Source organism: Lottia gigantea (genome assembly GCF_000327385.1).
Source record: "Lottia gigantea unplaced genomic scaffold LOTGIsca_6, whole genome shotgun sequence".
Lineage (NCBI taxonomy): Eukaryota > Metazoa > Mollusca > Gastropoda > Lottiidae > Lottia > Lottia gigantea.
Window position 1 is genome coordinate 1,662,511 of NW_008710049.1, and position 17,075 is coordinate 1,679,585.

Genomic DNA, 17,075 nt, shown 5'->3' on the forward strand with positions numbered 1-17,075 from the left:
TTTGGCCAAAGGGAAACCAAAAAACATTATATTCATTGGTTACCATTAATGATGTCTGAAATATTGCTTCAATAGAAATTGTATAAAATGTCTAAAACACCTACCTGTTGGGTTTGTAATCCAGGTATTCCTTTTCCTCCTCCTTTTATACGATGTTCTAACGACCTGCTGTCAATCACATCATCATGGTCATTGAGGGCATTGTTAAACACATCCTCTACCCAATGAGAAAAGTCAGTATTGTTAGTAACAAATGAAGCCTCTGATGTAGCATCCATATTACCTTTACGAATACCACCACCAAATTTCTTTTTACCTTGAACACCAGATTTCACATAGCGAGCGTTCATCCTATTTCCAGATAAATCTCCATTCATGTGAGGATGTCCCACTTCACCATTGGAGGTAAAATAGCGAACATTTAATTTATGACCTGACAGTTCCTTTTCCTTATCATCCTCCACTATGGTGGAAATGTCACCATTTGTAAATCCTGATGAATGTCCATTAGTCAAACCTTGTGGTTTGCGTTTGGTGTAACGCTGATTTAATTTAGTCTCTGAGAGTTCTTTGCCCATGATTTCAGTAGGACGTTGATTTAATACACTGGTCATAGAGAAAGCCAGGTCATCATCAACTGTCGAAGATTGGGCTGTCTTGTGTTTTACATATCTTTGTTGTTTGATTTCATTAATGCTACCAGAAGCCATCTTGGATGTGTCACGTTTTAGCATTTCAGGTAATCTACCAACTATTATCATTAATCTTTCACGATCTGGATTGTGAGGTCTGAAATAAAATAAAATAAATATCAAAACTGAACGAAAACATCCAGAATCAGAATGGAATGGAGTAAACCTGATGTTTCCTAATTCAATTGAGCTAATGAATTCAATACCAAAAGTCTGCAGAAGATAACACATGCACTCTGATTTAGAGGCTCAATGCTGTACTGTTAAACATCTCTGAACTAAACTTGCCAGTTGTCAGTTTTATCACCATTTCTCTGTGTCACATATAATGTCTGCTCAAGTTTATTGTTAAAGAAGAAAATCAAATATAACTGTCTTGTATGCATCAATCTAAACTAATAAATTCAAATAAACTTACACATCAGAATGGAAATGTCTTCTATGTGAAGGTCTTTCTCTAGCTCTATCAGTAGAAACTAAGAAATATGCTTTACAGGTTGGAAAACCTGGTGCTATCTCCATTTCACTTATTAGATCCAATACATAGTCATATCCCATTAATTCATAGAAATCTACATCTTGTTGTAGTGTTACAGTCCAGCCATGACAGTTATCTGGTAGACCTCTAAAATAGAATAACACATTAACATTTCAAAATGGTTGTTAAATATTTCATGAGTTGAATACAAGTAAGGGAAATATAAAAGTCATGGCACAAAGATTTAATTAGTTTTATAATTCATGTAACTAATTATGTACTAGTATTTAATATTTCACAGACATAAACCTTATTTAAAGACATTACGCACAAAAGCCTATACCATTTGATGTAAAATTTGGTTATCTTAGTGACTAGTTGAGCTATTTGTGAACATAAGGAATAAAAGTAGAAACAAACTTCTAAAGCACATGCCCTGGAATCTAGGATTTTCCATAGTTTGAAGGTCTATACCTTGCCATCATTAGAACATTTTAACCAGTAGGATAACCTTGAAGTTTAAATCTTGAACCCATGTTTTTTACCAGTAATGTATGATCTTGAGTTATTTCATGTTTACCTTAATTTAAGAAGATGTGAAGTAAAAAGTTCACCAGACGTCCAGGATTCAACATGACCATACATATTCACATCTGAAATCAAAACAGAATTCATGTTACCGGCAAATACAGTTATCCTAAAAAATATCTGTTTTATAAAATCAGTTATTCTAGCAACTACAACTGCTGTAATGGGAAAATTCGAATATCAGGTATCCCCAAAAATAGCTGTAGTGCTAAAATCCTAAAAATTCAGTCAATTTCATAAAATCTGTCAAGAGGACCACAATAGGAGTTGAACATGACTGCTGATACTCCATTGTAGTATCCATTACTTACCATCAGGAAACTTGACCTCCAGAGCCATATTGGCTTTCCTCTGGGCTGCCATCCATTCTAAATAACATGGTGGATAGATACGACTGAGTTGTGGTAGAATATTGGCACACTGTAGAGCTTTATGTTGACAGATTATTTTATATCCATTTACTCCCACATCAGATACATACCTACAACACAATTCATTATCATTCAAATTTGTCAAAAACAAACTGATTCCCATCTTGATTTCCGATCTGTTACTTACACACTGTAAGCATGCAGACTTTGGGGGACACATGTTTTGAAGGTACGCGTTTAATTTTTATATCATATATACTCCTCAAAATTTATGTGATGACATGATAAATACAATCAAACTGACAGACTATTTAGCATATCAGATCGTATGTTTGACCATAACTAATATCAATGTATCAAAATTCACAGCGCTGCAAAAGCAGACTTACTTCAGAAGATATTTGAAGAGTGTGGAACTGGATGGGAAACAACTCAGACACATAGCTAATAACAACCAGCCTTTTTCTACAGACTCTATTTTCTGGTTCTTCCAGGTTTGATTAACCAGTTGACAATATAGTTCATCACGTAATCCTTCATTTTGTAAACCCTGAATTATAAACATACAACTATCATTATAAACAGTAACAAACAGTATGACCATGACATTACTAGGCCTACAAATGGATTTTAAGTGGGAAAAACAAAATTATTTCACAAATGAAAACACTTCCAACCAAGTGAAATTCACTTTGATATATTATATATTCTGATAAATTGGAATTTACAAATCTCAGTTCTAGGCACATATGGCCATTCTTCATGTGGGTTAGAGAAAAGAAAAATGTCACTGTTAGTCCTTACCATTTGTACAATATAGTCTGCCACAATTTTTTGCCTCTTCTCTGACATACTTGTATCATTCATAAATCTTAAAATCTGAAAAATAAGTATCCATGAATACTTGTCAAAGACCAATTCAAAATTCACTATATAGGCAATAGCATGCCAATTGATCACCTTGTGGAATATAACCTGTCTTATCAGTAACCTGAGGCAGTATCAAGTTTTCTGAAATGATTGATTCAAAGTCAACATACCAATTGAATATATGAAGTCAGCATATCAATTGAATATAGCTGAAGTCAGCATACCAATTGAATATAGTTGAAGTCAACATACCAATTGAATATAGTTGAAGTCAACATACCAATTGAATATATGCTAGAGTTGAAGGTAATATTGAGTGTTTTGAAATGTTTAAGCCGATGGTGTCTCTCATGAAGGAATAGAAATAAAAAAATCCAATACTTACAAGTTTAAAGACAGAGATGGCTTTATGATAAATATCATTTTCTTGAACATTTGTAAGAGGTCCTCTGATTGGTTCACTTTTAGCGCCCCAAGATGGATCCTAAAAGATTATATTATTATAATAATTGTTTATTCCAATATCAAAAGTCATATTTTCTTTCTGAATCAATATAGACCATATTTGAATAGGATTGTGTCAAGCTTTAAACTTATGACTCAGTCATGTTATGCCTTTTTGTCCTTTGAATTAAATTTTTCATTTTCACCTGGAATATATCATTAAATTTGTTGTATTAAAAATTCATCATAGCTCTGTAGGTAACATGAATTTCTAACAACATGCGGCATATATTTTGAGCAAACAACAACAAAAACAACATACTTTAAAATAAACACTAGTAAATTTATTAAAGACATGAGAATTAATATCCACTGGTAGTTTATATCCCATATCCATTGGTCTAACATCACCACTAGCTGTTTTAACATGCTGAGAATGGTGGATCATATGCCAATCTGAAATTATAGGTAAGATGGTTAAATACTTAAATGATTCCAATGAGGAAGCTTCAAACTGTTGCACGAAAGTTTAATGAAAATGAAATGAATGGAGTTTTACGTCCTACTTTTCTGCACCAAGTTGCGTGGACAGTGTAATGCACATATACAAAGTTTGGAGATCAAATAGGTAATGTTGACAATTCAGTAATAATAATTATAGGAAGATAAATGAATGGAGTTAAAACTAGATACATTCATACTGTTAATTGTGAGTGACTAATGCTTGATTTGTGTTTTTACTCTCAAGACAAATTAAAACCATATCAAGTGTGATACTGCCATTTATTTGAATGACAAAGGAATGAAAGTAAACAATAATATTTATATGTGACTAGTGCTAATTCTGAAAAGATCATGTTAAGGAATGTAAAATCAGCATGGTCAAATTGACAGCTCTGATTCAGGGGCAAACAAGTTTTTTTGTAGTGGTCCATTCATTTATTTCCTCCCAGCTATATACCTGCCCTAAGGATTTATAGTCTGAGAGTAAGTGTGTCCTATATCAAGGTAGATAGATAAAGAGAATATATCAAACACTAGGGTGTTAGTGACCTAGTGTAAGATTGGTATAAACTAGTACAGGAGTTGTCGAACACGCTGACAATGTCAGATTCCACTAATCTACTAATATATCATCCTACTTACCATCTAGTTTACTAAATACAAAAGCCAGTTCTCCTGGTATATCCAGATTGTTAACACTGGCTGCAGCCTTCGCAGCTTTGGCCTGAAAATATTAACATTCATATTAACTCAAAAAAACATATCAAAATTCATATTTAACTCAACTATTTAACTCAAAATATCCCATGTTCCATATTGCATTAATGATCATATAAATCAACTTTTTGGAAATATTAAGCAATATTTCAATAAACTACTTCAAAACTTTAAAAAAATAAACACAATGAAATATTGAGAAGTATATTAAAGTCATCTTTCTTTCGAGCTGTACCTAACTTGTCAGACATAAAATACATTGACTATATTCCTTTACAAATATAGAATAACAAAAAAGAAAGACAAGAACTTGCAAAAAGAATATTTTTTTTTCTGTTCACCGCGAATATGCAAATTAATGTTCAGTTACATAAAGTATCCAGTGATTGGCTACAGGCATGAATATATTTATCACAGATTATATGATAGGTAATCATGTCTTCAGGTCTAGTCTCTTCTTTATTTTTATACTTTGCCCTGAGTCCTTCATATTACACATTCAGGTTAAAATATATTTTAAGATTATAAAGATTTATCTTCGAGATATGCCTCTGTTGATAATCATAAAACAAATGACACAAAAAAGAAATAAAAGTAAACTGACCTGCTGCTCACGCTGCATTTTTTCTTCTTCTTGTTTTCTCCTTCTCAACAATTTATCCTGTTCCAATTTACGACGTATTTCTTCTCTGGTCTAAAACAGAAATCAATACACATTAATGAACAACTAATTATAGATTTCCATTTAAAACTTTTTGACAGATTAGCAAATTAAAACTTTATCACTTTTAGTACCAAATGTTTTTATATAAAGGCAAAGAAAGCAAAATTCAATCTGTTATCCAAATCCAAAAAGTACAATGGTAACAATCTACTAAGATCTTCAATAATAAAGGCAATAATACAGGTCCAAGCAACTTTTTTTTAAATTACTGTACAAATTTTCAGGGTGTATCATCACCATTCATCACATGATTCATAAAGTACTAATACACAATCTTTACAAATATGTCATAGTGAAAGCCTTGGAATTAAACTAGGCTTTCAGTCACAACAGATAGTAGGGGATGAGAGCATATTCCCATTGGAAATTCACACTTATAGTACTAAGGTATAAGCTAATCCCTTCCTAAATCATCTTCTTAATGATCTTTTCAATGCAATTTGATGGAAAGCACAGTAAACCATTACAATACAAAAAACATCAGATTCCCTCAAGTTCCTTTTTTCCATCATTTTAAACAAAGCAAGAACAAATTAACACATCATCAGTATAAATTGGTAGTAAATATAAAGTTAACATTGAGTGGAAACAAAAGGGTTAATTGAAAGACAAAAGACTACCAGGGTAGTATAATGATAAATATTTACAATTTAACTTCATATATCAATATCAAAAATTTAACAAATTCATATTCATATGCTTCAAAAACCTCTTTTTTATTCACATTTCCTCTTTTTAAATACATCTATAAAGCAATCATTTTAAAGGGATCCAAGTTCAAATGTTACTTTTTCAAAATTTAAATTTAGTGTTGCTGCATTTTTTCTGAGAGATACTCTTTTCAACACATTTTTTTAATTTGCACAATTTAGAACATAGCAGTTCAATGGTCAATATCATTAACCTAAAGAATTTCTAGCAAACACTGTCAAAGAACATTGATTTTGCAGTATACATTCTATTGTATCAAACGATATTGTTCAAATCATCACCAAATCAGCGACATACAGATGTATAATCAACAAATTACAGCTATGGGTCCTTTCCATCCACCAAATAATATCACCAATTCCTTATCAAAAACAATCTACACTTTCAAACTTTTCTCTATTCAATAAAATACACAATAATCCTAAATACAGACATATGGACCACAAATACCTTCAATTCAATATCTCCTTTTCAACCTGCAAATTCTCTTTTTTACTAGAGTGAAACACTGAATATCTTTGAAAATGTTTGTTGAAATCAACACCAAACAGAATTTCAACCATCATCAAAATAAATACAAGGAGACACAATTATTTTCACCATTTCTCTATTTTCAATGTTTTATATCTTGAATTTGATTACCATTTGTTTTAACACAGTAGACGCAATCTAACTTTATACCTTTTTCTGACCAAAATACCCAGTCAAAACTAACTGGTAAACAACAAAGAAAATATCAGACTATAAAATCTTGCCTAAATTAATCCATAATGTTAATTGTCTAACGATTTCTTAAGAAAATCTAGTTGACTTAGTGGAGTAAAACATTAGGCTACATATAGAAGAGTCCAAAAAATGACAAATATTGACATTATACTGAATTAAAGATTTTTAAAAAATCCTTGTATTGATCACGAATAAAATTAATCAATATATATATATGCAAATTAAACTAAATAAAGTGAAGTTATATGTTCTATTTCTATAATCAAATTAAAGGCAATGTTTATCACATTAGTTAATTATGCACATAATCTAATAGATTATGCACATAAACTCATCAATTATGCAAAATATGTACATAAATGTAATTAATTATGCTTACCTGTAAATATTTACGTCGCTGTCTTCGCATACGAAACTGTGCCTGTGTCTTGATAATCCCATTTCGAAAAACGCGAAAGTCCCTCCTGTAATATCAAAGATAAAAGTAATTAATTGGTTACTTTGAGAACAAGTTGTACCAGGTTTAAAATTGATGTAGGTTGAAACATGTCTATAGAATGCTGACTGGTCACTTTGGTATTAAAATATACAAAAATATGACATTCATATAACATTACTTCATAATGAATACATTAAAATAAATCATGAAATATTTGTCAACATAAAATACACATAAAAAACTTTGTTCAGATGATGTAAAAACAAATGCATACAAAATGTTGAATAATTAACAACTAGTTGAAAGTAGGATATTTGGTTATTTAACTATTCAGATTGGATGTCTGCAATGACTGAATGAATAAGTAAATGACTGAATGAATGAATAAATCCACAAGTATTAAACACTCATTCCTCGTAGATGTACCATGCCTGGGCTACAGACAACTAATGTTAAACCTCACAAAATGTAACACACAATGCCTCCAGGCAAGAGATTATGTGGTGTTATGTATATATGATGTGTTTTATAATAAAAATAATATTCAAAACATGAGGTTTTTTATTTTGATATTGCTTAGTCTCAATTTGGTTAAGATCCAAGAACTTATTATGCAAATGAAAGGTCTTTGTAATATAACATCAGCTTATGACCAAATATAGATGACCTATCAAATCTTTTAACATTATATTATTGGCATTTATATGTAATGAAACATGGATCTTGCAACATAAAAACACAAAAAATTGCAATATTTGAATAGGTATTAAATTTGGTGTCCCAATTGAAGTGAATACTGTAAAATGAAAAACAAAATCTATGAGAAGTATGGGTGTGGCAATGTAAACCCTTTCTCTCATATAATATAGCATCAATTTATTTATAAGTAATAAAATTGACTAAGTTAAATAATGTATCTAACCATAGGGTCAGGTAAAACATAAGAGATACCTGATTTCAGAAAGAATAAGGTTTAATAGATATTTAACTGTTTATGCCAAGAACAGGACTTATACTGAGAAAAAAATGTTCAGTGTAAAGATATGAATCTGTCAGAAGAACCTTTGGTGAAAATGTTAACTTGATTGTTGTTACAAAACTTAAATACAGAAACTTAAATACAAGAGCGAATATATCATATTTCACTTATGCCTAGTTCACACCAACGGCGAATGCCGCGCTTTAAATCGGCGAGCAAAGCGCCATTATTGTTTGTTTACTTTTCAAAAAATATCACGATCTCCAAAGTAATGTTATGCTCTGATAAGCTCTGATACGAATTGGTTACGCTCTGGGGACGAATTATTACCCGATTTGATCAGGGTCTTGTAACGCTTTAAATCATGCTTTGATACGCTTTGATAAGCTTTGATGCGGATAATGATGCTTTAAATCACGCTCTGATACGATTATCAAGCTCTGTTGTGCATTGTTAAGCTCTGTTACGCATTGGAAAATTTCGAAATGGCCGATTTCATGCCGCTTTTGATTAAGTGGTGACAGGCCGTGAAGACTGGGGTCCCCGCTTTAAATTAAGCTATGTTAAGCTTTCCTACGCTTTGAGTCAAGCTTTGCTGAACTATGTTACGCTTTGATACGTTCTTGGCGCTTTAATCAATTCGTGACAGAGCGCCCAAAATTTTTAAACAGTTTAAAATTTTTTGGCGCTCTTGCCGAATATCCAGCTTTGTTCAAAGCTTTCCAACGATCTATTACGACCCTGGCACTTAAGTCGAGCTTTGTTACGCTTTGGTACCGCTTTGTACGCCGCTTTAAAGCGCCATCAAAGCGCCGTTGGTGTGAACTGAGCAAAAGAATTCCATCAGAAAAAAAATCCAGTGAAAGAAGCTTGATGATCATAATAACAATCTACAAAAGTAATGCATTTTGGGCATAACTAGTAAAAGAAGAGCATTGAGTATTATCAAAATGAAACTCTTAATGTCTTGCTTGTTAAACATTTAAAAATTTCCCAAATGTCTTTTACTTCACATCTGCCGAATTCTTTGCCTTAAATTGGATCAACAAGGAAACTAAATCACTACCAAATATTAGACTTTTACCAAGAAATGAGGACAATGTCCTTACATACCAAACTTATATTATACAAAACAAAGTATGTATACATGAACATGCATATGTATCAAATTACTGCGCAGGTAATAAATCATTACATTAATTCACCTTTGAATACTTCTTCACTTCCTTGATTGGCAAATTCTTAACATTTCTGTTCACCAAACTAAAACACCTTAATTCTTGAATTAAAAAATGACAAAATAAGTTTAAACAAACCATTTTTAAAGCTCAACATCATACATTTTTATGTGTAAGATCCAAGATCAGGTTGAGTATTCTCAAAACAATCTTAGCACTGGGATGTGCTATGTTCTTATCTTCTAACATTGATTCAAGGACATTCTTTCGAGGATACGTGGCCGGATATAGGTCTTGAATCTTGATTGATAATGACAATCAACAAAACCTTGATCAAATAATATTTACCTTTATAAAAATTTAACACTAATCCTGGGGCTAGATTTCATACAGTTAGTTTGAAACACTTTTAAAAACACTGATAACAACACATTACATCAAAACATTGGTATTTATTCTGAAAATTATGCTTTACCAGCAGACTACCAACATATTACAGATTGATCCAAATTACACAATATCCAAATTACACAATATCCAAATTACACAATATCCAAATTTGACAGTCATAGTTGTCCCATTTACACTGATTAAATACGGTAAAATAATCCTATTACAAGTAAGTTTGGAAGTAATTCGAGTTGTTCCTAGGTCAGAATAGTGCCTTCTCAAGTCTTATCTACCAAAATGTAAAATTCACTATTGGTGTTTGTGAATTAGTTTGGGGCGATGTAATCAATATGATTCATGCATTTAAAATCAACTGATATGATTTATCAATTGCCAACACACCCAAGTTTAAAATCTAGCAAAATATTTATCAAACTATATTATCTTATCCGACTGTGTCCTCTACTGCATCTATTTTTATATTTATAAAATCAGCAAAGCACGCAAACTTGGTGAATCTGATATACAATTACCCTTGATGATAACACAAACATAAAATGTCGCAAACTAATTAACAAACAGGCAATTTAGACATCAGTATGATCCAAAAATATTCAATCTTATGACATTATCAGCAATATCACATGATCACAAAGTCAGCAAATTTTAGAATTGAGCAATTCCAAATTATAAAATTAAGGAACCACAAGGTATTTGTGGTATTAACCAGTATTTTCTATCACTCCTCATCAACGCCCTATATTTAGTTTAATGAAACACAAGTATATCAGATTTATCCTGTTAAGATAACAGTGTACGCATATTTCAAATCCTTTCCTTGTGATGACAGCACTTTTAGGAACTTATGAATATTGAGATAAAGATTATATATTTGCATAACCACTACTAAAGAACAAAATTGATCACAGCTTTTGACATCCTACTCCAAGCACATGACACTAATTTAAAAACATAACACATACGGTTGTCAATGATTGTTCTTAAACTACAATTAATCCTCTCTTACACAATCTTCAAAGATAAATATAAACCCAAGGAATATTGATTTGGTCAGAAATGTCCACTGGTGAAATTTTGAATCATTTGAAGGTTACACCTCCTATCAATGTCTGTCCAGGTTGAAATTGAGAACTTCTGTTTTATCTTGTATACTCTTATCAAATATCAACCTCATTACAAACAGCTTTTTATTATCACCCTATCACACAATATAAACATTGTACATACACCAGAGTTTCTCTATGGGGGTCTCACATTCATTATTTTTATTTGTGGCCATGCAATGCAAACTGAGCTCAAGTTTTACACAAAACACCAAACAATTTAGTTACTGCACCTCGTAATATTTTCCTGGTATTGTTTTTATCTTTACTTGAAATGTCCATTTCTAAATTAATGACCCTAATGAATAGAGCTTTCACCAAATGAGAGCAATCAGATTAATGGAGTAATGGTTACTAAACTTACAAAAACATGGCATTTTTTGACAGAATTATTATCAAAGACAAACATTATCCTACAATAAGCTTATTAATTCTACCTTCAAAATGAAGATCATTCATGACAACTTACAAAGCCACTAGTTTATATCAATTGTTTTCTTTTATACTAGCTCTATTATAATAATGAGGAAATACAGTTTTATTTCATTATAAATATGATAGAAGAATGTTGGGGAAATTAAATTGCTTTTGTTTTAGACTTTCTTTGCACAGGAAGTCTAGAAAAATTAAAACAAATGATAAAAACAAAAGGTGCATACCTTTAACAGTACATTCTCAAGACATTTCTGTGGACCTTATATATGTTTATATCATTTATGATTTTTTATTAATGGCCAACTAATGTATAAATAGGTCCTGAAAAAACTGCAAACTTTTCAATGCAGAGCAGTTCATACTAAAACATGAACATGAACTTATCTTTTGATAACTCAAAATCAAGCCTTTTAGTTTACAATAAGAGACTTATGTTACATATATAATTCAAAAACACTGTGATAATCTACATGTCTATGCCTAACAATTCTGATAAATTTCATACCTTATTCTGAATACACTGAGTATATCATTATAAATTTTCTTCAATAAACTGTGTAAAATCAAGTTTCAAAAAACATAATAATCCATGCCAATTTATTACAGAAATAACTGAAACTAATTCCTTATTTTGTCAGTCTTGAAAGGCTGGATGTGGGATTTGACAAGAAGCACTATAGAAATCACAATGGCCGAACCATGTATGTCTAAAATGATGTACCACTGAATCCTAAAATAATCCACATTCAAGGATTACTTTACTTTGACCACAACAACAGTCTTAGATATCAGAACCTGAAAATATCCTATAAGCTCATGCTGTCTAGATCAAAATCTCTTTCAAAATATTGACTTCTGATTCAAATTGTCATAGATTCAGATTCTCACAGAAACAGATGAGTCCACCACTGTTCTAGATCCAGAAAGATTCTGTCTGGTATGTGATATAAATCTAATAAAATTATCAGACTATGAAATTATATATGTAATGTGTAAATTTGTCATGATGATATCTGTAATACTTATAAATAATATACAAATCAACAGCTGGTCATTTCAATATTGATTACACTAGAATCATAAATTATTGATATACCATACACCAGGGATGTTGATACAGTTGTTTAAGCCAGTCATGTCTGGTTGGATCTCTAAAATCATCAGCTGTGATTTTGGCCTTTGGCTTTGAGACATCAAATTAACCTTGCATAATTCACTTGGGTTAAAGCAATAGCAATGAACCTTAAGTAAGATTTTCAGTCAGCACATGAAGCTTTATCAGCTAGGGTAATGCAATGATAGTTTTACCTCCTACTTTCCCTTTCCCTAATAAAGATACAATAATAAAGCAATGCAATGTAGATTTCCAGGACAATGGCATTAATTTGCGACAGTCCCTTCCAAACAATTAAACCATTTCCATGTCAGCCCCTACAATGTGCACCACTGAAAGGTGGAAATGGAATAAAACATCTCTGTACCAGAATTGACTCTAAAACCTCTTAGCTAGTGAGCAAGTATCTCACTCATCAAGCCACCCACTTTAAGCATAAAATTTTGAATTCAAATTTTCTGAAGAAAGTAATTACATAATACTAGAATTTGAGTTTACCTTTGAGTTATTAACAAACTGGAAAACATCTCCATTTTCATTTGACTCATCACAAAATAAATACTTAGCATCAAATTTGAAATTTTACAGTTACACGAATAAGAAAGAATGCAAATTGCTAAGTTTAATTGAGTAAGTAGAATATTTGAGAAAGAGCTTACCTGTAATTATCAGATGAAACTAAAGACAGGTGATTAAAATAAAGATAGTTTGTTGTAGATATTGTACCTGACTACTTGTCATAAAATATGATTAAATACAACAATTACTGTCTTCATTTTATTTCTTAAAGGGACAAATTAAAACAGAACCTCAAACAGACAACTAAAGAGATATTACAACATGTTTCAGGTTCTGTTTTAATATTTCTATTAATATGTTATTTCAACAGTGAAAAATTTGTATTACTACAGAGTTTAAACAAAACTAGACAGAGGGATTCAAAATGGTAAACTCACAAAAGCTAACATTGACATATTTTTTTTACAAGTTATCTATTAAATATTTTTATTAAAAGAGACCAGAGATAACTGATAGTGATCTATAAACTAATAATAAAGAGAATGGTTTAAAGCTATTTTGAAAGGTTAATTTATTCCATGGTCGAAGAGAACTTCTTAATGTACATGATCTTTCTGGTCAAAAATCAGGTTGGTTTGTGACAACATTTACCATTGATAGTCAGTGAGAATGTCTTCTAATGGAAGATTAGGTGCTATAGCAAGTGCTTTCAAAAGCCGGCACTGTGCAAGCTTTTAATCAAAATTTTTCTCGCAGAAGCTGGAATGTTATCTTTAATATAAAGTATCTTGTTATTGTTATTCATTACCTATACAATATACTATATTATAAATAATATAATAGGACACTATAGAGAAAGTCTGAATTCATCAACTGACAATGACAGGTATGCATGTACAGATATATGTCATAATATGAATGAATACATGAATATAATAATACATCATAGAAAACCCAACCCTTGACAGTTTCGTGTTTACTTATTTGACTTATTCCAGTAGAAAGTGCATACAAAGAAAAGTGTAAATTTGCACATCTTTTTAAAAAATCATTTATAGAATAAGAGAACGAATGAATTAAAATTTGACCAAAATTTGAAATGTGGATGAACGAATAAACCAGTGTATGAAGAAGACGATTGAATGAATATAAATTATAAAGAATTTTATAATGTCGACAACCTGATTATAAATGTGACAAATTAAACCATTCTTGGTGCAATAGAAAAGTAGTTATATATGATTAAGATATTGTCTATACGTTGGTATTATGATTTTATTATGCAATATATCACATATTATAGAGAGATAAACAATGTTTACAATCAATATAGATCACATTACAAAACACTCTAGACACAATAAATATTACACTCATAAAATATACTTCTAATATTCTAATCTTATTTATTTTAAACTCTACAGGACTTATTTCAAAATCAACCAACTCTCAACTCCACAAATTGTTTTCATGAGCTACAGAAACTTGTATGTATTTCAATCTCATTACTGGGATAACACCGAATTGCATGTGATGTATGTAGAGAGGAAATTCACCTACAGTACCATATAGTCCTCTTTTGACTGGTTATCTGTATGTGCATTGTAGTCACTGGCTAAAACTAAGATAAATCAAAATTTAAGAAAGACAGCTATTGCTCACACGTTTGCTTTGTTTTTAAGCCTTGAGTCCTATCTATTAAAAATAATCACCATGCAACTGTCCTGATGAGAAATTTTAAAATCTCAGCAATAAAATATGAACTCCCATCAAATGTAATCTATCTCAGATTATTGTGCTCTGGTATATGTGTACCTTGTCATGTTGAACATGACTGCCACAAGTATGACCAACTACAGTCCTTAGTGTATGCACGATATACATCTAAAGTAATCATACTTTAAAACCATTATATCACGTAAAACATGATGTCATAATTTGGTACTACAGTAATTAGCCAATGGTCAGATTGTACTGACATCAGGTATATTAGTATGGCAGTCAGTCATGTCAGGCCATTACCAAGCATGACAAAAGTGACAAAACATAAACATCCATTAAAATCAACAAGAATACTAGGATGACAGCCACAAGTTTTGTATTGTTATCATGATTTAAGAAGGTGAACACTCTGTATTGTGATAGAAGACATGAGTGGGTCTGTCAAGTATTTCAAAACCAATAAATTGAGCAGTTCAAATTACTTTATAGATGTTATATTTGAAAGAGACATTTGGTTTATTTGTTTGTATTGCTATTCCATTTTATAGGCTTCATGTCACTTTTGATAAACATTTTAATAAATCAAGTCTTTAATCATCTCTACAAACTGAAATATTGGATATATTTTCTGTAATTTGAGCATGCAATTTATTTAGAAAAATATGCAATGACTAATAGTTCTCATTCAATGTAGTTCTTCTTGTGTATTGCTATTTTGTATGTGCTGGCTACATCAAAAGGGAGGTAAATTTGGTTGAAAATTGCACAGAGGAGATTTTCAGTGGGTGTTCATTGAAGCATCGTGCTGAATACAAGTGACAGTTGGTACAAGTTTGACTGTATGTGATGATGCTCAAAATGTGGACAATTAATGATATGAAATCATCTTAAAAGATTGCTTACCTTGCTTTCCACATTCTTAAAGCAGTCTGTACTTTAGTAGCAGCCTTCTTGGATTTCTTAAAGCGTTTTCTTGCCAGGAAGGTTCTTGTACATTTCTGTATCTTTATCACTGCTGCTTTCATAATTTTAGTAGCCTCAATGTCAAGATGCTGCTCAAAACTTTCCTTCATAAAAACCTGGGAATGAAATGGTCGATTATCAATTTCAGGTTTGGTCCATTGTTTTGTTGATGATACAGGTTTTAAAACTTCGTTAGGTTGGAACATACAACATTTTTTACATAAACATTCCACATCATGTATACTATAATATGTATTATCAGAACAAGTATCTATGGAACTCTTCCGTTGTCCAGACTTGCCTGGACCCAGTCCAATATTTGTCTTGGTTAAAAGATTTGAAAACTCTGGTTGAGACTTTGATTTCTTTATGTCATGTTTTTTGTATCTTTTTCCAGCAATATTTGTTACAGATTTACACGAAATTAGAGTTTTATCACTTTTCTTTATCTTTGATTCAAAATGTTTTCTTTTGTGATTTTGAAATTGTTGGTTTTTGGGATATTCCAATGAAAAATAATCGGCACTTGGAAAGAGATCATAGTCTAAATCTCTTTTAACATAACACTTTGGTAAAGAATTTAAATATTTTTGAACTTTTTCATTAGCTTGGTCTTTTTCATCCCATGGTTTTTCCATGCCAAGATTTATCTGACGAAAGATCATACTTTTACGCGCCATATTGAGAACAATAAAGTTGTTTGTGCAAAGAACACTAAATTTTAGTGAAAATATCTAATATCACAGAATTAATGCTGGAGGAAACCATCTAGTCCTAATTAAGAATTCCATTACAGAATAATCCAAAGTTACGTCATATCTATCACAGTCAACATCAAGATACAGTTACACTTCCAATTGTAAATTTATAACAGAGTATAAAGATAGTATAAGATAGACAGAGAAGTAAAACTATTGCATAGAAATAAAAGAGGAAGAAAATTTGGTTGACAATAGGTAAAAAGATAATAATAGATTTGGTAAGTAATTTATAGCAATCCATCAAAGTTCAGATGACAAAATCAGGTCATCAATCAACGCCAGGGGAGTCATCGTTAAAATGTCTTCAAAAATTAAAACACAAGTACAGAGTTACAAGTTAGACGTGTTTTAAAATAGAAAACAAGTCATTCTGCCTACATTAAATCATTCAGTGTCTTTTTACCCTATTGATTTAACACAACATTAGATAGACTTTATGATAATTAGATTGTAAAAGTCGTCTGTCAACACATTTTATTCTTGATTGTAAGTCAACAACTTGAATTTTACTCCTTGATATGTAAGCCATGTCAGCTATAAACTTTAGGAAAATTGAATATGCATGCCAAATTCACATTACATATCATGCAGTCTTCTCATCCATTATAAACCAGATTTTTTCAAAT

General features: G+C 31.1%; 1 protein-coding gene across 1 annotated transcript in view; it reads right to left on the reverse strand.

Moving 5' to 3' along the window:
- LOTGIDRAFT_229291 (hypothetical protein) overlaps window positions 1-16,368 on the reverse strand; it is a gene marked incomplete at its 5' end in the record, with an annotated part of 32,394 nt that extends 16,026 nt beyond the window's left edge. The window contains 12 exons of the mRNA XM_009063839.1: window positions 105-789; window positions 1,111-1,317; window positions 1,751-1,823; window positions 2,070-2,239; window positions 2,519-2,679; window positions 2,934-3,008; window positions 3,385-3,483; window positions 3,766-3,899; window positions 4,590-4,671; window positions 5,269-5,358; window positions 7,205-7,289; window positions 15,629-16,368. Of these exons, the coding sequence (XP_009062087.1) occupies window positions 105-789; window positions 1,111-1,317; window positions 1,751-1,823; window positions 2,070-2,239; window positions 2,519-2,679; window positions 2,934-3,008; window positions 3,385-3,483; window positions 3,766-3,899; window positions 4,590-4,671; window positions 5,269-5,358; window positions 7,205-7,289; window positions 15,629-16,368 (2,601 nt within the window). The remainder of the gene's footprint in view (window positions 1-104; window positions 790-1,110; window positions 1,318-1,750; window positions 1,824-2,069; window positions 2,240-2,518; window positions 2,680-2,933; window positions 3,009-3,384; window positions 3,484-3,765; window positions 3,900-4,589; window positions 4,672-5,268; window positions 5,359-7,204; window positions 7,290-15,628) is intronic.
- Between the last annotated feature and the right edge of the window lie 707 nt (window positions 16,369-17,075).